The sequence below is a fragment of the Alosa sapidissima genome, chromosome 12 (genome assembly GCF_018492685.1).
Source record: "Alosa sapidissima isolate fAloSap1 chromosome 12, fAloSap1.pri, whole genome shotgun sequence".
Taxonomy (NCBI): Eukaryota; Metazoa; Chordata; class Actinopteri; order Clupeiformes; family Clupeidae; genus Alosa; species Alosa sapidissima.
This window is the reverse complement of record NC_055968.1, coordinates 30,343,795-30,366,485: the sequence shown is the minus strand read 5'-3', so window position 1 is coordinate 30,366,485 and position 22,691 is coordinate 30,343,795. Positions and strand designations below refer to the sequence as shown.

General features: G+C 41.2%; 2 protein-coding genes and 1 long non-coding RNA gene across 15 annotated transcripts; all 3 read left to right on the top strand.

Annotated features, from left to right (window-relative positions):
- Positions 1 to 99: 99 nt before the first annotated feature.
- Positions 100 to 8,928, top strand: LOC121677605 (torsin-1A-interacting protein 2-like). Of its 12 annotated transcripts, none has more exons than XM_042056428.1 (10): positions 100 to 192; positions 916 to 987; positions 5,649 to 5,774; positions 5,908 to 6,513; positions 6,593 to 6,712; positions 6,814 to 6,888; positions 7,284 to 7,403; positions 7,485 to 7,607; positions 7,716 to 8,089; positions 8,185 to 8,928. In XM_042056428.1, exons 2-10 carry the CDS (start codon positions 960 to 962, stop codon positions 8,572 to 8,574), a joined length of 1,962 nt encoding a protein of 653 aa, XP_041912362.1. In that variant the 5' UTR covers positions 100 to 192; positions 916 to 959; the 3' UTR covers positions 8,575 to 8,928. The 12 variants fall into 12 exon arrangements, with proteins under 12 accessions (XP_041912362.1, XP_041912370.1, XP_041912366.1 ...); XM_042056436.1 differs by having other exon boundaries at positions 101 to 192; positions 6,626 to 6,712; positions 6,805 to 6,888; positions 7,284 to 7,382; XM_042056432.1 differs by having other exon boundaries at positions 101 to 192; positions 6,626 to 6,712; positions 6,805 to 6,888.
- A 467-nt stretch (positions 8,929 to 9,395) lies between these two features.
- Positions 9,396 to 15,200, top strand: LOC121677606 (torsin-1A-interacting protein 2-like). Of its 2 annotated transcripts, none has more exons than XM_042056438.1 (9): positions 9,396 to 9,586; positions 10,206 to 10,336; positions 10,525 to 10,684; positions 11,311 to 11,463; positions 11,667 to 11,807; positions 11,917 to 12,012; positions 12,124 to 12,180; positions 12,552 to 12,973; positions 13,832 to 15,200. In XM_042056438.1, exons 1-9 carry the CDS (start codon positions 9,511 to 9,513, stop codon positions 14,219 to 14,221), a joined length of 1,626 nt encoding a protein of 541 aa, XP_041912372.1. In that variant the 5' UTR covers positions 9,396 to 9,510; the 3' UTR covers positions 14,222 to 15,200. The 2 variants fall into 2 exon arrangements, with proteins under 2 accessions (XP_041912372.1, XP_041912371.1); XM_042056437.1 differs by having other exon boundaries at positions 9,398 to 9,586; positions 10,206 to 10,334; positions 10,526 to 10,684; positions 11,914 to 12,012.
- A 4,145-nt stretch (positions 15,201 to 19,345) lies between these two features.
- Positions 19,346 to 22,360, top strand: LOC121677607. The gene is made up of 4 exons (XR_006021043.1): positions 19,346 to 19,618; positions 20,308 to 20,377; positions 21,120 to 21,294; positions 21,375 to 22,360. It is a non-coding gene; the product is annotated as an uncharacterized LOC121677607 (long non-coding RNA).
- The last annotated feature ends 331 nt before the right edge of the window (positions 22,361 to 22,691 follow it).

Genomic DNA, 22,691 nt, shown 5'->3' with positions numbered 1-22,691 from the left:
ATTTCGAGGGGGGAAACACCACAGACAATAAAAGAAAACACCACAGCAAAACGTTCTCTGACGGAACGTCCCCTTCCTAGAGAATAAAAGCCGGAAGAGTGTGCATTCGTGATTTACGTCCCTTACTACAACTGTATCAAAAGTATAGTTCCTGCCGAAAATGCAGTCCAACCGGAGAGATACACGACATTGGTGAGTGTTTTGCTTTCGCTTTGTTGGTCGTGACGGCGAGTAAGTCATTATCATTGGTCATAATCCGCAACTAAAGTTCTTTCTATGAGCTCAACACGGAGGACAACAGTGTGCCTTTACTTGGCACATATTGATAAGAGCGGACACTCGACCTAGCTCCCAAGATTATAGCTAACCGCGTTAGCTGGCTATGTTAGACAGTAATGGTAACGCCAATTTTGGTTTCTTTCTTCGTTAACTATAGAGGAATCACTGATCTTTTGGCAAAAATGGCGTGCTTGATTTAGTGTATGGGACCTCGTGTGAACGTACAGTTTGCAGATATAACGTTAGGGGACATGTCAAACGAATGATAATATCCGCTGTAAGAATACTTGAAATTAAGCCATTTTTAAGTAAACTGACTATCATCAAATAAATCACTATGCATGCATGCATGCCACTAAGATTTACTTAATTTCAACATGCCTGGCAAAACATGCCTGGCAAAAGTTGTCGATGTCAAGCTGAATGTACGCCCTCTTGGGAGTTGCTGTCAAACCATAATGGGCCAATACTTCTTCACTAGGCCTATTATGATCTTTGACCTGCTGTTGTGTGTTGTTAGTTGGCTGGCGGGACCAGCAATACAGTTGTCTTGTAGTGCTGTACTTTGGAATAGAGTAATCTTGAAATATCTTTGGGTTCGTATTTTTTTTTTACCTGTGTTTTCCTTATTCTTAGGTAACCGTTGACATCTTGGATGGTTGACATATTTTCCCAGAGAGATGCAGGACTCCAGTCACTCTAATGAAGGTACATTTATTTCCTTACTTACAAGTGTGACTATTTCAGGTAAGTCTACTGTAGGCCTAATATTTGTGCTATGTCATTGGCAAGCTCTTGAGACACACAGGGATCTAGGTCTAGGCTTAATTTCTAAGAGTTTCAAATTCTTGAAGTAGCTGTGTTCAGGAAAGTTTGATTGATTATTTTGAGTCAGCTTTTTCAATCAATCTACTGCTTACCAGTATTTATGTTTCTGTTATAATCCTAGAAGTCATTCCGTGTCCAATCAGTTAAGGTTGTCGCTGCACTGTCTCAGATGTTGTTCAAACCTTGTTTGTGGGTTTGAAAACTAAGGCCTATAAATATTTCAGTTCAAATCCTATGTCTTTTTTTAAATGAAGTAGAGATATAATAATGTAATTAACAAAGTATATGTATCTTTGAAGGAAACATGGTGCAACATTGAACATTTGTAGGCAATATTATATGCCTGAATCGAACTGTTCCCATATAGATTTTCACCAAGTTGTACTCCTCATTTCTCCACGTTCACATGATACTGTGTTATGTGTATACTTCACATATAGACCCTTTCAAGAGTTCCATTATCAGCATCATAGTTGGCCCCACAAGACTTCCGTTTTAACATTCCATATGTTATCTTAATGCAGAGGAAGTTGATTGGGAACCAAATAGAACGTTCAAGCATTGTTTTGTTTTTGTTTTTATTGTTGAAAGGGTCTATAGTCTAAAAATTAATAAAGTGCTGTATTTGCAGACAAATTGAATATAAAGTTGAATTGTAGCAGACACTTTTATCCAAAAGCTTCAGACTCACGGCAGTTTTGGCAATCAAACAAATACTGATGTCACGTGGGAACAAAAAAGACTTTACAATACCCTCAATATCACACTTATTTTTTTTTTTTTTGCTCATTGTTCTGAATTTAGGGGCTTATATAAAATCAGTGCTCACTTCATATTCAAAATCATACTTTTAATGGTCAAGTCATACTGAGAATATGTTTGTCTTCCATCCAACAAAGTTTGGTCAGGCTAGGAATAACAGGAATAACAAGTCATTTTGAGAGTGTTTACAATCCAAGGGCATAGACAATTCTGAAAATATTGGAATTGAACAAAATGATTTTACAGGTGTTCGTTGTAGGACCTAAACATTATTTAGACAAATTTTTGAGCCGGTGTTCCAACCATTTTCCTGGATTTTGTCTGATTTGACACAGGATTACCCTTATTCCTATTGTGAAAAGAACTTTTCACTATAGTCCAACAGCTGTATGTGTATTTGTGTGTGTGAGTGTGTATTAGTTACTTAGAAACAATCTTGTGGTGTTTATTGATGTTTGAAGCTGATGAAACTAGATGTACCGCATAGCGGTACAAAATATGACCGCCGCTCAGTCCTGTACATCCGTTCTGCGAAAATAAATCACACTTCAATTTGTCTCCATATTTTACTCCATCCCCCACTCTTGAAACTTTTGTGTATGCTTGTTTGGCATGCCTGAGTGTGTGTGTGCGGCTGCACAGAAAGTACCCTACTGGTGCTGAAAAGGTGAATAGATTGTAGAATAGCCAAAGAAGATGTAGAATTGTTATAAAACCTTTAAAATCTCTAAACAATCACAAGTAGGGCAGTTCATCACAGTTCATCCATTGCAACTGGATTGATGAAAGGTCACTTACACCTGTAGGCTACATTGTATTTGGGAAAAGCAAAAGGTATCAGCATAATGTTATTTATTTATTTATTTATTTATTTATTTATTATGTATTTTTAAACAAAAACATCTCTGTCAGTTCCATGCCGTTTTCAACAGCTATCAAAAACAAAGGTCATTTTTGGATGGATGGATTTTTTGTGAATGTTTCTTCTTCTTACATAAGATTTTAGTCATCTTTAGTTCATGTAATACTTTATTGTCAATGCACAAATTAAGTAACAGTAGTCTGAAATGTTATTGTTAATGCACAAATTAAGTAACAGTAGCCTAGTCTGAAACGAAATGCTGTTTTACATCTAACCAGTGGTGCAAATAACTGACATGTCCAAATGGGCCTTGATGAAATGCGTCGCTAGACTGTTCATACACATTTTAACGGGCCAAAGTTGAAGAGCTTTTGTCCGTTATTGTTAGTGCAAATATAGGCTGATTCATGTTCCCTTGCATTGTTTAACTGAGGTCCATGGCTAGTCTGGCTTTCATCAGACCAAGCTCAATCTTTTAAGAAATCAAAAAATAAATAGCGGGCAGATCAGGCTGGGTTCACCCAGCCTAGTCCATAGGCACCCGATATTGTTTAATTTTCCGATTGAGATATACACGCTCTGGCTATTCTAAATGCAAAAATGCATCAGGGAGTTATGACAAAACGGTAACTAACAAACTAGATCCTAATAGAAAGCTGTTAGCTTCCCTAAGCTACAGGTAGGATTATAAGGTAGGCCTATTTACAACATAAATTGTCAATAGGCTATGCTGGCGACACAAATAAAATCTCCTTTGGAAACCAATGGCTTACGCCTTACAGTATCAAGCGGACTTAAACTGTCATATCGTGGCGAAAAGTTGTAATAACATTCACGCAGCTCCATGAGTCAAGGAAAGCGCGAATGAAGTAGCCACTTCTAAATGGGACCCACTACACAGTAGCTTAAGGTGTTTTGCTAAAGCAGCCATAATGAAATGAAGGTGTCATTGTTTGGATACTAAACACACACGTGCTTTTTAATTTCACAGACTACAACTACCAAGCTGTAATCAAAGCACATCGATTCCCCTCTCACACCCTGCACGCACTTAAAACTAAATAAACAGGCGTCTCAGTCTCACGCATGTATAGGCAAAACTGTATCAGACCGGTGTAACGTTGGTAAATCTTCCTTTGCACAGAATGATTTTGTAGCACGTGCAATAAATGACAGTCGAAAGATACAAACAGTGCTGCTATACATTTGCTTGGTATAGCCGCATTTATAGTTTTCTACAAATGCAATAAATCAAATGCCTCCATCACTCAACCAACGCTAACGGTAACATTACCTAGGTCCTTATTGATATTACAAGATTAACGTACCTGCAGTAAAAACCAAGCATGTCCGATAAACATCCTCAGATTTATTTCGGCTTCAAGAAGAAATGGGAATTACACTTCATGTGAACATCGTCCTATCCTTATTAGATGTTCGCTGCGGTAAATTACAGTCCTTGTATGAAGCGTCCATTGTTTTTTCCAACTCACTTTTAACTTCCAACAAAATTATGTCTCACTGCAACGATGCGCCATCTAGTGGACAAACGACTACTTCTCGCCAATACTGAAAATGCAGCCATGATGATGATGATGAATATTTATTTTGGCTTTCTTTTAATCCTACTGATTTTCATTTTTTACCGGGGGGCAAATCACAAATGAGTGATTATGAGCCAGGTTGATGTGGGCCCTTGAGACCAACATACCATAAAAGATTCACAGAGAACTGTGTCTGCCCTACCCTCCTTTCGGGGGGTCCAGTCCAGCGGGGGGGCTGCAGATGAAAACGAAAAATGACGGTTCCATGCTATCCATGTGGGGGTACATGCCCACCAAGTTTAGTGTACCCCGGTCTTTCAGTGTCCCGGGAATCCTTGTTGGTGTACGTCACTAAATGTACACATAAATTATTTTATTGTAAGGCCCCCCATGAACGAAAGTACACAAAACTTGGCATGCATTCGGAGGGTGTCATAATGATCCAACACTTTTAATTTCGTGCAGTTTTGACCTTGTCAGCCAGAGATATTGTGATGAAAACACCTAATTTTTTGCTTTTTAATTTTTAACTAGGTGGCGCTATACATGAAATAAGTGGTAATGGGATGGGTTGACATGCCCCCTTAAGACCAACATACATAAAAAAGGTGGACCTCCTAGGCCCTACGGTTCTCGAGATATTCACAGAAAACTGTCTCCGGCCACCTACAGGCCAGTTGGTGTATAGTAACATAAATTAATTTATTGTGTGGCCCCCCATGAACGGAATTCCACAAAACTTGGCGTGCATACAGAGGGTGTCATAATGATCCTACACTTCCAATTTCGTGCAGTTTTGACTATGTTAGGTCACAGATACCTTCAATTACAACACCTCATTTTTACTTTTTTGTGTTTAACTAGGTGGCGCTATACATGAAATGAGTGGTTATGGAATAGGTTGACATGGCCCCTTGAGATCAACATACAAAAAAAAAATGGTCCTCCTAAACCCTACGGTTTTCGAGATATTCACAGAAAACTGTGTCTGCCCTACCCTCCTTTCGGGGGGTCCAGTCCAGCGGGGGGGCTACAGATCAAAACGAAAAACGATGGTTCCATGCTATCCATGTGGGGTTACATGCCCACCAAGTTTCGTGTACCCCGATCTTTCAGTGTCCCGGGAATCATTGACGGAAATTTGGGCATGCGAAAAAGAAGAAAAAAAAAAAAAAAAAAAAAATCTGACTAAACCTATATGACCGCCGCTTCGCTGCGCGGCGGTCATAATAAATGCAGATGCTTTATTAGACTAAGGCAACTTGAGTAGGGAGGAATTAGAAGGTAGAGGAGTTCAAAGCACTTTCACTTCTTGCCTTTTAGAACCGCTATCTGTTGGTGACTTGCTGACTTCTTTCTCTCATTTCCTTAAGGCCTGGATGGAAAGGCACTGGAGACCAATGAGCAGAAGACAAGTGTAGGAGGAAAAGATGGAGAGAGCACTGAAGATGGATCATTAGATCTTTCATCCTCCATTGCAGTGAAATCAACACCATCAGGTAAGAGCCCCTGATGACCATAGGTTGGAGTAGCAGACACTGAACAGCCTGCACAGGTTTCACAGGATACAATTACAAATCAGATAACTACACTCTTTCCCTCTTTATCACTTTAACACTTTATCTTTATCAGACTCAAATGGGGATTCAACAGCAGAGGACCTGAGACATTCGGGCAAAGTTGAAGTAAATGAGGCAGGAGATGCAGCAATTGGAATAGGAGGAGGAGTTGAGAAAGCTGGAGGAGTTGAGAAAGCTGGAGGAGTTGAGAAAGCTGGAGGAGTTGAGAAAGCTGGAGGAGTTGAGAAAGCTGGAGGAGTTGAGCAAGATGGAGGAGTTGAGCAAGCTGGAGGAGTTGAGAAAGCTGGAGGAGTTGAGAAAGCTGGAGGAGTTGAGAAAGCTGGAGGAGTTGAGAAAGCTGGAGGAGTTGAGAAAGCTGGAGGAGTTGAGCAAGCTGGAGGAGTTGAGCAAGCTGGAGGAGTTGAGCAAGCTGGAGGAGTTGAGCAAGCTGGAGGAGTTGAGCAAGCTGGAGGAGTTGAGCAAGCTGGAGGAGTTGAGCAAGCTGGAGGAGTTGAGCAAGCTGGAGGAGTTGAGAAAGCTGGAGGAGTTGAGAAAGCTGGAGGAGTTGAGCAAGACACAGCAGGAGCCGGAGGGGCTGCTGCAACACCAGACGCAGGAGATCAAGAAGAACATGCAACAGAAGGTGGAAAGCATGCAGACACAGCTGTGCACAACAATGGTAGGGGAGACATTTGAATAGCTGAAATGTTTTTTTTTTCCCCTCTTAATTTCTCTCATAGCTTTACATAACCATACAGCCACATGGCTGACTTCTCTCCTGAAAACAGTAGATGCAGAAACTGTGTGTGAAGATGCAGAAGAGCCACTTTCAGTGCCTGCTGGACCAGAAACAGAAGCAGGAGGCGACACTGCCATAGGTAAAGGCCCTTCTGTAACAGTCTTGTGTTCCTCCTATTCTCTTACTGCTATTCCTTAAGAGTTTAAGTCACTAATGGCCAGCTCCTCTCAGAACCAACAGATGAAAACATTGCAGCAGCAGATGCAGCGCGCGAAGGAGGGACAGAGGCCACAGCTGTGGATGCTGGAGCAGAAGGTAATTAATACCAGTGGTGCAATGAGGGGCAGCCGTGGCCTACAGGTTAGCGCTTCGGACTTGTAACCGGAGGGTTGCCGGTTCGAACCCCGACCAGTAGGCACGGCTGAAGTGCCCTTGAGCAAGGCACCTAACCCCTCACTGCTTCCCGAGCGCCGCTGTTGTTGCAGGCAGCTCACTGCGCCGGGATTAGTGTGTGTTTCACCTCACTGTGTGCTAAGTGCAGAGACCAAGTTTTCCTTCACGGGATCAAAAGAGTATATATACTTATATATGAAAGTAACCCAACAAATAGTAGAGCGCCAGTGATTGGGGAGGGGTCTTGTTTTCTCCATTCCTCTAACAATTGTTTGTTCAAATTGTGAAGTTATGGCTGTATTCTCTCCTATAACCAGCAGATGCAGCAATTCAAAGTGAAGATGCATCAGACAAAATAAAAATAAAAACAGAGACCCCTCCTGCAGGAGCAGTACCAACAGCAGGATGTGACACTGGTATGAAGACAAGCCTAAAAGGTTACATGCGCCACATTTCCCCCTTCCTCCTGCAACTGCTCTTGCATAGTATTAAATACTCAATACTGACTACACTTCCAGGTGATGCCGGACTGAGAAAAAAAACCCAGGCTAAGGTGCAGGAAAGAACACCGACAACACAAACAACAGAAGTGGAAGAGACCGATCAGAGAGCTCTTCCAGAAACAAAATCAACACTACACGGTAAGAACTTCTATTCACCCAATTCACTTGTGTAAATACATTTAACATTCGCAGTCTTCACACAACAAACTCTTTAGTAATTCAATTCCCTCTTTTCTCTTTTCCCAGTACCGGTGGGGCTGGCTATAGGAGCAGTGTTCATAGCGATCGCTGTGGCGGCACTGTGTTACCGGCCTGCTGCTGAGCTAAGAAAGCCAACCCTGAACAGAGTGGAAGTGTTCCAGGAGGAGATGGTGAAGGTTGAGCAGAGCTTCCGCAATCAGCGGTCAGAGCTTTGGCGGCGCAGCCGCATACACCTCCAGCGCCACCTGAATTCCACCAAGCCCAGCGAGCCGGTCAGCCTGATCTTGGTGGGGGGCCGCAAAGCAGAGAGGACCCTGAAGTGCCTGGCTGTACGCCTGGCTGAAGCCTTCTCCTCGTCCCTCAATGGATCTGTGCTTCAGGTGGACGGCAGCAGTCTGGCCAACATGGACCACGACAAGGTGAGTAACCTCGTCAACAAACTGGCATGACATGCAGTGGTCAAGATCGGCAGCTGAAATCACACATTTCCCTATTTTAATTATATCTTTCTTAGGTTAAGCTAGATCTGGACAACCAGCTGAAAGAAGCCTTTATGGGCGACAAGCCGGCTGCCGTCATCCACCGCCTGGAAGAGCTGCTGCCGAGCTCCACGCTCATCTTCTACCGCTACTGCGACCACGAGAACGCCGCCTACAAGGATCCTTTCCTGGCCTTCACCATGCTCCTGCCTCAGGACGCCGTGGATCCAGGGTTCAGCATGAGTCAAGTGGAAGACATGGCACACAGCCACCTCCACCAAAAGTACCTGACCTCAGATCAGCCGGACACTTTTGACAGAATGGACGTGGACAAGCTGAGTGGGCTGTGGAGCCGCATATCCCATCTTATACTGCCTGTGAATATGGAGGAGCACATGGAGAAAGGTGGCTGTGACAGGAAGTGATAATGACACTGGAGGATCATGGACTCTTCTATTATCACCGAAAGAGATAATAATGAAAGAGAAATGAAAGAGAGAGAATAAGTCTGAGTAATGGAGAGGGCCATCTTCAGATTCGTCCTCGGTCTTTCCTGATTTAGTGAGGGATGAGTCCTTAACTTCACTTGCACTTTTGTCGCTATAAAGAAAGAGACGCTTAACACTTTGGAAGTGATTGAAGAGTAATGTGAAGGCGAATTAAGAAAGCATTCCAAAGTGTAAAAAAAAAAAAAATTGTGTTCTTAGTTTTAATAAATTTCATGTGATTACTTCAAATGTGCCTTTTAAATAAAAAAAATAATAAAAAATGCAATTAGATGTGTGGTTCCTGTTATATTTTTAAACAAACCTCAGAGTTCCAAAGGATCATATTGTGTACATATACAATAGATCATATATATATATATATATATATATATATATATATATATATATATATATATATATTTAAAAAAAAAAAATTATAAATATATATAGATGATCTATTGTATATGTACACAATATGATTATTCCGGTACTTTGACAGGACCAGAGCCCGTTCTTGGCTGAAAGAATGGATCCAGCCCCCTTCATGAGGTCTCTGACCAGAACATTTTTTTTTTCTTTCTTTAAGACTCTACAGTATTCTTTCTCTCGCTCATATGAGCGAGAGAAAGAATACTGTAGAGTCTAAAAGAAAGAAAAAATAATTGTCTGGTCAGAGACCTCATGAAGGGAGCTGGATCCACTCTCTCAGCCAAGAACGGGCTCTGGTCCTGTCAAAGTACCGGAAGAGAGCGGTGTTCAAAGAAAGCAGTCCGTAAGGAAACTACACTTTGTCATGCTAGGGAGCTAACGTCGATGGAGTCCGAAAAGTTTGATATGCATGTGTAACTGCGATATTAACTAAATCAGGTGAAGATGGAAGCTGGCGATTCGCATAAAACCAACACTGATCCACCAAGCAGGAGGGTAACAAGACAGTCGACAAAAGGAGGTAAGTAACTGCCTTGGTTATCTGATTAAATAAATGATCATATCTGACGTTTTTTTTTTTTTAAATCATAGCCATGGCTAAGAATGAACTATTAACGTTTAAGCTTATGCTTCAACGTTAAATTCAGCACAAGTTAGTAGTGTTCGTGGACATGGCTAACACGTGACAAAATATTGTGTTGACTGAGACGTTGGTTGTCTATAGCATACAACATGATTCAGCTTCAGACGAGCAAGTTGATTTGAGTAGTCTCAATTAGCTTCCTAAAATGTGGACTTGCCCTAAGTTACGGAAGCAGCGTTAGCCAGCTAGCTTCTAGCATATGTTTCTTATTTTTCATCTACGACATGTACTATTTATTCATCGTGGGTTAGGCATGTAAACTGTCGTTGGCTTATGTTGTGTTATATATATATATATATATATATATATATATAAATTATTCAATCAGGAAGAATCCCAACCATCTTAACCGGCATTACTACTCATTCATTAACTTGAGCTATTATTGAGCATCGGGTTAGTTTCACTTTCCTTATTAGTTTTGGCGGAAAAATCCCAGCTAGCCAACGTTAGCAAACATTGAAATTAATTTGGTTAACGCCGTTGCCTTGCTTAGATTCTGGCATTGTGTTGAAACCGAGAGAGCCTTTGAAGAGAAGCCGAAGAGATGCTGTACATCCAGTTGGTACTGCGGTCAATGGATCCGAGACCCAAGAGAGACTTCCGAGCACTGATGATGATGATGGTATGTAATAGCAGCTACACTGCCAGAAAAGCGCGTTAAAGGTGAAAGGAAATACTCATGGATGCCATATCATAACATATACTCATTATCACGGGTGGATGGAGAGCATTGTTATAATTAAAACTTATAAATGCATTTATAATGTGGAAAATATTGAATAAATTCTGCTGAACGATGCTGAAATTAAACAGAGCCACTTAAGAAAAGGCGAAGCCTGCAGTCGGCAGAGGACGAAGATGCTACTGACGGTGACAATGACATGGAATTGGAAGAGGATGGAGATGAGTCGGAGTCTGATGAGGATAAAGAGACAAGTCCAGGGGTGTTGCAGCACGATAAACTCATAAGGGGTGAGACGTCTATAGGTAGTCATTGTAATAAATTCACTATCAGAGACTAGCTACATCTAAGTCTGATATGCATGCATTCAGATATTAAAATCACCACTTGACCATCACAGTGACACCCTGTCTAAAACTGTTATTTTCCTAGCTTTATTGATCTGCGCAGTCATTCAGACTGTCTAGTCTTGATAAATTAGTTTATAGTCAATTTAAATGTACTTTAATTTGCAGTTCTATTATTATTTTTCCATGGTGCTGAGTTTATAGTTGAATAGTCGTTCGGTTTTCAGTAATAAATAGAACATGTTTATTAATTTAAACTCTTGTTTAGATGCAGTGCATTTTTTGTGGAAGTGATTGACGAGTAATGTGAAAGCGAATTAAGAAAGCATTCCAAAGTGTTGTGTGCGTGTATACAGCCTGTGCATACTGAAAATTAACAGACCCCGTCAATTCTTATTTAATCTAATGTAAATAATATATTGGAGGAAGTACAGACAAAAACCTAGCGTGAGAAAAGGCATGTGTGGCATGAGGTAGTGCTAGACCTGTCAATTGAGTGTCTCACAGTCAATGCACGAGACTTGAGACCCCTGCTGATATAACTAGTAGTGCTGTTTATACATTTCCAGAATCATCGGTCCGACTGACCCCGCTGAAGAGTTTCCCCCAAAGCACAGAGAGGGTGTTTCAGTTGGAGCCACTGGAGGATGGATCGACGCTGAGAAGTCGCAGGCCCATTCACACGACGAACTCAGAGGTCGAGGCCATTAAACACAGCACAGGTGAGACCGCACTGCATATTTCTAAAATGAATATAAGAAAAAACGCCACAACACGTCATCGCCAACCGCACAAGCTTTTGTCATTACCAATTTGGCAGTTAATGGAGTTTGTAAGGTTTTTGCATGCTTTCATAGTTTCCTTACTAGTTTTAGATTGGAACTTCATCATGCTGCGTTGTGTGTTTGTGTGTGTAAATGTTAAGGGTCTTCAAAAAGAGGCTCTGGTGCTTCTCTACACATCCCCACCAAACCCAAGAGAGACAGCAGGACTGAAGGTCAAACGGCGCAGAGCATCCAGCAGAACATCCAACAGTATCACCGCAAGCTGCAGGACGGGCTCCCAGGTATCTGTTCACATAGTTCTGGAGTTCTGGATGAATGCCTTCCATGAAAAGGTCAGAGAGTATGACGCTTTATAATGTTTCATGTGAATCTTGCTGTCATATCCAGCAGATCATGTTGACTTTGCAAGAAGAACTCGACGGGGTATGAGTCACAACCAGACTTCAAACAACATTGTGCATAATAAAGAACTGGCCAAGAAAGCAGGTAAAGCAGATTTCGGATTTTGACAGGTCACACAGGACTCATCTTTTTGTCAAAGGAAATCAACCAGTGAATGAATTATAATCATTTGTGTGTGTGTTTGTGTACTTACAGAATTGACCAGAGTGTTGCCTAAAGCTAAACAAAGCCAGGCCAAGACTCCGAATAAAGGTACAGTATTTTTTTTTCTCACTTGCAGGCACTAACACACAAAAAAGTTACATCCACATGCTTGTACAGAGCACATTAATACACTGCTCAAAATATTTAAGGGAACACTTACAGTTTTCCACAATTGTTAAAACACATATTTTGAAACCTTCCACCCTTTTCTCCATTCTCAAACTACATTCACAGAATGTCTGACAGTTCTTGCTAAATAAAACACTCGCCTCAAAAGTTTTACTTGTGCTCAGAACCAAACACTGTCAGAGTACCGATCCAGTGTATGATTGAGGTGTTCCCTTAATTTTTTTGAGCAGTATATGTATTTACAGTTTGTGACATAAATATTTGTTCTCTATTTTCCCCCCTCTGTGCAGGTGGTGCGAGTCGTATTTACACGATCATCCTGTGGCTTTTTCTGCTCTGCGTCTCCATCTCTGTAGCCGTGCTGGGCTACCAGAGGGTTCCGTGGTCAGCCCTCCTCAGCAAACGAGCTGCATCGCAACCCGCATCCCCGAACCCCTCGCTGGACGTCTTCTCCGGCCGCATGGCGGCGCTGGAGCAGCAGTTTCGGAGCCAGCGGGACGAGTTCTGGAGGCGCAGCGGCATACACCTCCAGCGCCACCTGCAGACGGCCCAACCCTCTGAACCGGTCAGCCTGATCCTGACCGGGGGCCGCGAGGCGGAGAGGACGCTGAGATGCCTGGCCGCAGGCCTTGCGTCGGCCTTCTCCGCGGCGGTCAACGGCTCTGTGCTGGAGCTGGACGGAGCGAGTCTGGCTGACAAGGACGGCAATCAGGTGAGGAAGCAAAGGCATGATTGTGTCTTGTGAAGTGGCAGTGAAATAACTGGTGCAGAGATTAGCTAGATCACCGCTGGATCATGAACGTGTAAAAGGAGGCTCAACAGTAAAGTGCTGAACTTTAGGTCGCCTATAGGTCAACCCAGTAAAGGATCAGGTGCACCTAGGTAAAAGCTGGAAAAACAAAACAGGGTTCCCACGGGTCCTTGAAATCTGAAAAAAATAATTCAAGGCCCTTGAAAGTTTTTGAAAAGAGACATAAATAAATGGAGGTCCTTGAAAGTCCTTGAATTTCATTTTGAGGAAAAAAAATCCATACAATTACGTACAATTCCGCTTATTAACATGTACACGGCCAGCGTGATTTCTGCGTGTTTCCCGCGTGTAGTGTTTGTTGACCAAATATTTAATTTAACATTCTGATGAATAAAACGACATGTTCATGGTAACGAGTTTAACTTGTTTAGGACAAGTTTATTTCAGTTCAGTTTTATGCAAAATACAAACATGAAAAATAGAATAGGCCTGTCATATGACCAAAATTAAAGAAAACTGTGACAAGGTATCCTTGGTCTGTTGAGGTAACTTGATTTAACCATGCCCGCGCTTGAAATGTATCAACACATTACAGTAGGTCCTTGAATTTAAGGATATTGGGCCTGGAAAGTCCTTGAAAGGTCCTTGACTTTGATCTTAACCAAGACGATGCAGTAAATGGCCAACTGGGTAATACATTTTGAACGTAGTATGGTCACTGGTGTTTGTGTGTTTGTTTGGTGCTGTATTTGTTTGTTTCCTTCCTTGTTCACTCATGTTTTTATAAATGAATTTCTCCTTCATCCGTTATTGCACCAGGTGAAGCTGGATCTGGACAACCAGCTGAAAGAAGCCTTTGAGGGCGACAAGCCGGCTGCCGTCATCCACCGTCTGGAAGAGCTGCCGCCGAGCTCCACGCTCATCTTCTACCGCTACTGCGACCACGAGAACGCCGCCTACAAGGATCCTCTCCTGGCCTTCACTGTGCTCCTGCCTCAGGACGCTGTGGATACCGAGGTCAGCCTCCGAGAGGTGGAGGAGATGGTGCACGACCACATCCACAAGAAGTTCCTGGTACCCGACCAGCCCGACACCTTCGACAAAATGGACGTGGACAAGCTGAGTGGGCTGTGGAGCCGCATCTCGCACCTCATCCTGCCTGTGAATGTGGAGGAGCACATCGAGGAAGGCGGCTGTGACACGAACTGAGAGAACCCGAGGAAGAAAATGAGTGAAGAATCACAGTCGACATGTGCTCAGGAAGCTACTTGCACTGGAGTTACTCCCTAGAAGATCTGGTCTACAGCTACCCTGTGTGTGTGTGTGTGTGTGTGTTTTTTTTAATGCGTGTTTGATGAAGATGATTTGTATGAGTGTCCAAGAATGATCTCTGATTGACGCAGGGGAAACTACACTGAGCTTTTGGTACCTAACGCTCAGGTTTTTTACATTCCCAGCTCAAATACACGTTCTGGGTTTGGTGAGCAATGAAGTCATGATGTGAGATTTTGAATTTGCGACAGATGCAGTGCTGGACTATGTGAAGATCAGACTGTAGAAACACAGACCTCCCATGCAGTTAGACCTCTCGTATGGTCTCAGTGTGCTCTCAGAAAGAGCTGGTGGCTTTTTTGTGACTGACAGTTTTAAGGCTGCATAAGGAATTGAAAGAAAATATTTTCTGATCTTGAAAACTGTGGAAAAAGGACCTTGTGTTTTAAAATCAGACCCAAAGGTTTTTTATTTTCTAAATTGTTTATGGAACTTAATGGACAACAAAATTATTTTTGTCTCCGTGTTGCGTATTTGTGTTTTGAAATTTCATGCTTGTATGTTTCTTGTTCATGACATCACTTTTGTAAGGGACTATACATAATGTTCTGAAACAATACATTTTCATAATTCATTTGTTAATATCATTCCTCATTGTAGTCCTCAGATCAGAGGAGTTCTACTCATAGTTCATGTGCAGTTCATTTAAAGTTGTTGTTTTCTAGCTCTGTGCCATTCCAGTGAATCTCCACACTTCCAGTTCCCTTCTCCTGCACTGATTTCTCCATGTTTTTTAGTAGGTCAAAAGGCCAGATATTTTGGATGCATTTAGGTTTGCTTTGCTTTTTTTGTGAAAGATTTACTTTGTTAATGCCATTTGAGTTTGTTAATTAAAAAATACTGTATATTTGTAAAATGTTTCTCTGGCAATTCATGTACACCCTCATCGCAGGAGCTGGTTCTGTGACCCATGTGCACAAAAGAGACATCAGGCGTTGATGTAATTTATAATGTTCTTAATCCGCTAAATGTAGCCATTCAGTCATTTGCTTCAGTGTAATAGCATTGATGGCAACAGCAAGCGGCTGCTCCAACAGCTTTAGTCCCCAGGGGGCAGCAAAGACCACGAAAGGCTGATCCAGAGACACACACACACACACACAAAGCAGATTTCTCCTTTAGGATAAGTTAAGATTGTGATTGAATAATTATGGGTTAATATGTGCTTAAGGAAAGTCCCTACTATTTAATACAGTCTATGATGTTATGGCAGTCTTTGAAAGCTGATACAGTAAAGTACCTTAGTTCCTGTTTGAGAGTGCCAGCTTCTAAAATCACTGACAAACATACTGACTGAATGATCACACATGCATGGGTAACTCCATGAGTGGTTAATATCAGGCTGATCAGACTGTGACAGAGTTTTGTCAGAGATCCTCCACTTTAACACTCTGGTTTTGTCTGTAGCTGAGTATGTGTTCTGACTGACCTGGCAACCAGTCAAGATTTGTAGCAAAGATTCTTTGATTTTTAGTATCATCAGGAGTATGCAGGACTATGGTCCAGGGTTCCTTCACCATATAGTGCAGATATAGTCTGTGTGTGTGTGTGGGGGGGGGGGGGGGCACACCTGATTCACAATAGTGGGGCATGCTGAATGTAGAATTGCTATTCATATAGGCCTGCACACAAGGTCTCTTAGTAAAACATTTCCCAGAACTGGCTTTTCTTACTCCCTATGCCATCACTTCTCTGAGTTAACACTGCACACACACCCTGCATTCCATGATCATATATATATATAAGTATTATATCTGTTTATCATTCACTAGTCAGATGTAATCACATATAATTCAGAATTTTTAGTTTCAATAGAAGTAGCGCTGACTGGTTCTCTTTACTGGAGTAACCATAGAGCCTAACAATAGAGTCAGAGCTGAACGGCAAGAAATGACTGATCTAGTCTTTCACTGTTGCTATATGTCAAAACAAAACAAATATTTTCTCTCTGAAACACTATCTTGCAGAACTGAATTTGATTTAATAGAAAGATTACCATTTTAAACCACTTCAAGTATTCAAATGTTTAATGCATTGTGCAGTAATAGGACTGTAATGATTTGATAGTGACACACATAGTTGGCCAATCAAAAGGTTTATTAGCTGAAAACGAGAGCAGGGACACAGACACAGAACACAATATACACGGGGCAGGTCAAGTACACACACACACTACACATACAGGGAAGGACGCAGCCCCCCACACAAAAAGGATCAGACACGAGGGAGAACTAAAAGGGAAACATGTCACAATAAAGACGCTAACATTACACTCATAACTTAGGAGAAATACAGACATAAACCCCAATTGTTCACCCCCGTATCCAAGCATGCCCTGCATGGGAGAACGCTATGCAATGTCTTGTGCGCCGACGTTACAGGACATAACAGCCTCTGAATTTCATGGAGGGAAAAATTCAAGAGCTCTGAGCGTGTTCAGGTTGGAAAGGCAAGGTTCTTAGTCTGATCTGTGATACAATGTCCCCCCTCCTTGGGCTCTGACATCTGACAAATGGCTTGTTTATGCCAACAATATATTTTATGATCCACTTACGTTTCCTTGGAATGAGTGTATTCCCTGGCTGTGGTATTTGGACCAGTGCAAAGTCCACAACTGTCTACATGTTTTATGAGTCCAGAGTCCAGTTGAGATAGATACTGAAGAAATCCAGTGTTGGCTTCCTCTTATTTGCTCACATTTAGATGTGTTCATATTTTTGACAGTTAGAAACCAATGAAAATATGCCCATTATCTCAACACAGAGGTAAAAGTCCAAAACAAAGCGGGTCACACTGCTCACTCAAGGAGTAGTAGCAATATTTTCCATGTCCACCACCACTAATACTAAGCCTACTGTTAATAAACGTACCCTGGCCTATTTGCTAAGCTGCAGGTGTAGGTGTACCCACAGCATTTTCACATTGCTTTCCTTCTAGGACCAATAAGTTGAGTCACTACTTAATCAGTCTTTGTACTTAATATTGTGGCAGGTTCATGTAAGATCACACAGTATCCACTTAACTACAGTATTAATCCTAAATTAGACATTAGAGGCCAGTTTTCCATACATCGATGAGGGCTAGTCATGTCTATTGAGAATAACCATTTAGGCCTAGTCCACACGTATCAAGAATATTTGCGTCCAAACGGATCCATCTTAACACGACTCGACACGTTACTTCATATCCCAGGCCTATAGGTGGCACTGTTACAGAAATTGACCAAAGCTTGTGCGCTGTAGGCTATACAAACAGACAGAGTAGGCTATGAAAATGGCTAGTGCAAGGAAACCAGAATTGTTTGTTTGGACTGATAGTGAACTGTCAACTGTAGTCAACTGTAAAACTAATAAACTTAATTTTTACGGTTTGTGAAGGGTGCAGTCCCGTCCTTTACTTGGCTTATGCAGGTACAAATAATCTCTGTTACTTTTTTTGGTTATAGGATAGTCTGCGATTCACATTAGTTTTTGCTATCACTGCAAGTGCACAGGCTACTAAACGCTAGGCCTACCCAAGTTCTAGGCTATTCCGTCGCCACATTTATAATATTGCTATAATACCTTCGTTAGCAACAGTCGATACTTTTGCCTGCATCAAATCGCGCATTCGCATTTAGTGTGCATCTACCATAGGCTTAACATGAGTTCTAAGCGTCTTTGTATGCTCATATCTGACTTCACTAGACTATGATTGCATTTATTTATGTTGTAAGACATGTAAAATAAATTAATGACACCGGCACTACGCACAAATTAATTTAAACTTACACCGCACTTCCCTAATAACTTCTGACTAGTTCTCTCGCGTCACTGACAGTAGCTAGAATGCATCAAAAAAACACCGGGAAAAACACTGTTCAGTCCACCAAGTCATAAGCTATTGGCGCTGCGCAGCATCAGTTGTGATATTTATCCTACTTGAGTGTAATCGTAGGTAATGTCATGTATGAAAACTAGTATTGTTACTATAAGTAACTATAAGTGTCAAGTCCAGGGCAGCTGAGGTGTGGCGATGACATCATCAATACACAAGTATGCGGTTTCGCCGTCCAAACGAACTCACAAGGGCTACGTTTTCAGATTTTCCCACCCTGGGACCAGATTTCAAAAAAGTGCGGTTTCGGGCAGTGCGTTTACAGGATTCGTTTGGACGATCAGCCAAGACGAAGCAAAACCGGTGCGTTTAACCCAAAAAGCGTCTCCGTGTGGACGGGGTCTTAGTCTAGGACCGTTTCTCAAAGTCAAGGATGGGTCCTTTGTTACGTCATCGAATCTCGCCAAGCACTGTTCCAATGTCAAGGGTGTTTTAGAATTCTATCAAGTACCGAGTCCTTCGTTCAGAGATTTTCGAGGATGCATGCGTGTATCCTTTGCATGCTTGAAACACCCACAATCCGGTGCGCACATGATTTTTAATAATGCACCTGCAGCTTCCTGCACACTCGCTAGTCTGTTCCATTGTGTGTTTTCCGTATGCTAAGAAGAAGCCTTGCCTCATCTTTGAAGGATTCGACTCGGCAGGACTCGTTCTACCAAGCACGAATCCTTGACTTTGAGAAAAGCCCTAGGACTCGCTTAATCTTGTCTGGGAAGCCGGTGTCTCATAGTCCAGCACTACCCATTTGTGTATGGGAGAGTCAAATAAAGAAGGTCCTCAGCCATAGCTGTGTACATGTCCATCCATAGGTTTGTCCATAGATACAGGAAGTAGATACCACATTGCCTGTTAAGTTCTATTTGGAGGAATACGTCAATGCAGCCGCCACATTGATAGGTGACAACACCTTTGCCGGCAATCAGAGACAACTGTTTCTCCATTGGCCTCCAAATCATTTGTTCCCCTTAGCAATATGGTGGTGCCGTTGACGTACGTTCTGGAGCCCAATGCGGTATTCATATCTATGGGTTTGTCCCTTGAATGCACATTGTCTGTGTAAACATTAGTTTGAAAATAATTAATACATATATACAAAAACACCAAAATAAAATGATATACACACTGTTAAATGTGGCTGTAGGTTTTGCAGTACAGTACAGCTAAATTCTACAGTATGATACAATATCATGTCTTTACAGCACAGTGTTGTAGTTAATGTTGCATTCTGGGTAATATTATTGACGCGGGAATATATTACAGTACATTTCCCCGCATACTGTAACTTTGCTGCCACCTTGCTGTAATATCGAGAACGAAGTTCTGCCAACCCGACGACTTTACTCCTCTTCTGAAGACATGACCCATAGTGGAATGAGCGCAAGTCATTGAAATTTGGTGAGTTTGGTTTTCGCATTCATTAAGTAGTTTCACCCCGGCATTGTGTAGATTTTTGTTTAGTAAAAAGACGAGCATAGCTTGTTTGCTGGTATCAAAGCTGGTGTCGATAGCAAAGTATTGTCTCTGGCTTAAGCATAGCTAGCTTTAACAACAAGGTAGGCATAGCCTATTTGTTTAAATTAATCATCTAGTCCTCTTTTCTTTTAACTTGTGTAAGTTTAAAGTTAAAAATATCGACTTGTCGTTGAAAAGTATTGTCTGTTGTTATTACCAGCTAACTTCAAGGACTAGCCTAAGTAAATTGAAAACGATGTCGACGACTCTCGTCCCCACTTAGAGCAGACATTGACGATTCTCGTCAGATATTTTAGCACTTCAAAACTAATAGTAAATGTATTTGCCCCTTTTTAATAGTTGTCTTCTATAATTTATTTTTCCATTTTACTATCCTGGCGACATACGTCTGTATATTGTGAGGTCTGTCACATAGCCCGTTGGCTCTCGTCTAAGCACAGCTAACCCTAGTTTTAATTACAGTAACAGCAAGGTAGGCCTATTTGTTTAAACTAAGATCATCTAGTCTTCTTTATGCAGGCATCTAACATTTCATTTTTTGTAAGTAATAGCATGACAAATTAACAAACTGTAATGCACATGTTGTTTTTGTTTTGTTTTGTTTTATACAGTTCACTGAAGCCGTGGCAGAGGTAGAGGGGCACGAGAGATTGCCTGACACACCCAGACTCATTATGGTTGGTAAGTATGTTTTTCCTCTTCATTTGTATGTAAACTTTATTATTTAGCAATGGAATGGTTTTATAAAAGCCATATAACACTTGTGGTTGTGAGGTTGTTCTTGGATCTCCTTATGTGTGTGGTTACCTTTGTCTGAACTACACCGGAGAGGATATCCACGAACAACCTCACTCCCACTTGTGTTACATTGCATAAATATTATTAATATTCATTAATCTGAATTTGATAGAATATGGGTATGGGTATTCCACTGCTTTTTTTTAAGGATCCCTGGTTAGCAGAATCTTGGTACTATCTTTTTGCAGTCTCTTCCACAGTTTGGCAGCTATAGTTGGGTTCTGAAACTATCTCTGTACCTCTGTTCTTTGAGTCTGGTGAGTGCTGCTGGTAGGTAAAAGAACCACAGCATTTGGGACAACAGTGACCAAATTTGCTAATGCTAACAGATGAAAATGAAACTTCTTTGCCCTTATCAGTTAGTGCTGGCTGATGTTTCACCATTTGGTCTATGTTGTACCAAGTCTTGTAGTTTTCATACCTTCTGACAGCACTTAGTAATGTGAAACAACAGGGTTATGGGTTGGTTGACTCCAGATAATACCTTAAACCACTGCTTTGTCATCAAGGATTTTCATATATTCTCTATAGGGTGTACATCTGAACTCGGTCTGTTACTTCATTGTTTCAGTTTTCAGTATTTTTGAAGTTCGTGTTCAAAATAAAGTACATTGTTTTTTTTTAGGACCCTCGCTCATGACAGCAAAAAGATGGATGGTGTCCATTGAAGGAAGAGTTGCTATTACATTCACTGGATCAGACAGTTTTCCTGCTGCTTTCGCCACTCTTTTTGCATCGTATTACGTCTTAAACATGGAATACCAAGAGTCAGCTGCATGCACTTTGGAGCTTGTTCAAAGGTAAGTTATATTCTATATGTTTTATTTTTATCAATTATAAAATTATAGACTGGAAGTTAAAATGTAATCTCACATTATAGATTTCTGGTGAGAATTAATCCGGAAGATGGAAAGAAATGCACAGCCCGACAGGGAGTGAGCAAGAAGACCGGACGAATTGTCCAGAAAAAAGCACCACCCATCAACTCCCACGTTAATAACTTCATTCGCTCCTTGCTGGACTTTGAATGGCAGACCTCTAACTAAGCAGTTACATCTAACAGGTTTTGTGTGTGTGTGTGTGTGAGAGAGAGAGGGGGGGGGGTTAAATGTTTGTGTGTGCATGTATGTATGTGATACCACTTGTGTGAGCAGCTCAGAGAAGAAAGGGAAAAAAAAGCAGGGGAGAGAGGTGTCTTTGAGTGATGTTTGTATCAGTGAGTGGGTGGGGGTGGGGACTGATTTACTTGTTTCAGACTTTTGAGTTAAAATAGTTCTGCTTTAAACATTACACTAGATTGTGTGTGACGTCACAGTGCCAGATGAAAAACAAAATGAAAAAAGATGAGAAGGAAGGTGTGTGTGTGTGTATACGTGGAGGAGAACCTGTTTCAAACTTTTGTTTGTTTAAATACTTGAAGTAATACAAGTTCTGTTTGAAACTTGACAGTCTGCTCTGTACTTTTTAAAATGTAAAATTATTGAAGCAACAACTGTTCAAAATGTTGCCTTTGCATGAGTAAGAAGAGTGACTCTCGTTAATGGTTTTAATGCAATGTGTGTGTGTGTGTGTGTGTGTGTGTGGCTATAGGTAGAGGAGGACCTGTGTCTCAAACTAATGTAATTAGTTGTTTAAATACTTGATTAAATACTAGCTCTGCTTTAAACTAAAATAATTGAAGCAACACCTTAATGTGGAAATCGTTGCCTTTGCAGAGAGTCTCGGTCGGTCTCTCTCTGTGTAGCAAAAGTTAATGATATTGTAATGTGTTTCAGTGTTTTTAATGTGTTTCAGTGTTTCAGCTTGTGTAAAATGAATGAAATATCTTCAAGAATGATAAATAAAAGATTGTTTTGTGTGACTTAACATTTCACTTGTTTAAATACTTAAACTGAATATTGTTATTATAATATGTAAGTGTTGGTTGATAGATAAATACATTAATTAATAAATAAATGCAATTGAGGAATACTAAATTAAATTAAAAAACAAAAACAAAACAGTAACAGTAACAAAAAACAGTACTCTACTGTATAGTACAGTACAGTACAACCTTGTAGTAAAACAGCAATCACATGATTACTGTAAACTGTATTACAGTACTGTATCGCACCTTAATTCTACGGTAAAGTTCTGGCAACCGTGCTGCCTGTACTGTACTGTAATTTTACAGGGAATTTTCTAAGAGTGCATTTTT

Bases quoted from the DNA above. Each gene is read 5' to 3' on its own strand.
- LOC121677606 (XM_042056438.1), top strand. From the start codon at position 9,511: ATGGAAGCTGGCGATTCGCATAAAACCAACACTGATCCACCAAGCAGG. The intron at 10,337-10,524 runs ATGTAATAGCAG...TGAAATTAAACA, and splicing joins GCACTGATGATGATGATGGT to GAGCCACTTAAGAAAAGGCG. The intron at 10,685-11,310 runs GTGAGACGTCTA...ATACATTTCCAG, and splicing joins GCACGATAAACTCATAAGGG to AATCATCGGTCCGACTGACC.
- LOC121677605 (XM_042056424.1), top strand. From the start codon at position 960: ATGCAGGACTCCAGTCACTCTAATGAAG. The intron at 7,404-7,484 runs GTTACATGCGCC...CTACACTTCCAG, and splicing joins TATGAAGACAAGCCTAAAAG to GTGATGCCGGACTGAGAAAA. The intron at 7,608-7,715 runs GTAAGAACTTCT...CTCTTTTCCCAG, and splicing joins AACAAAATCAACACTACACG to TACCGGTGGGGCTGGCTATA.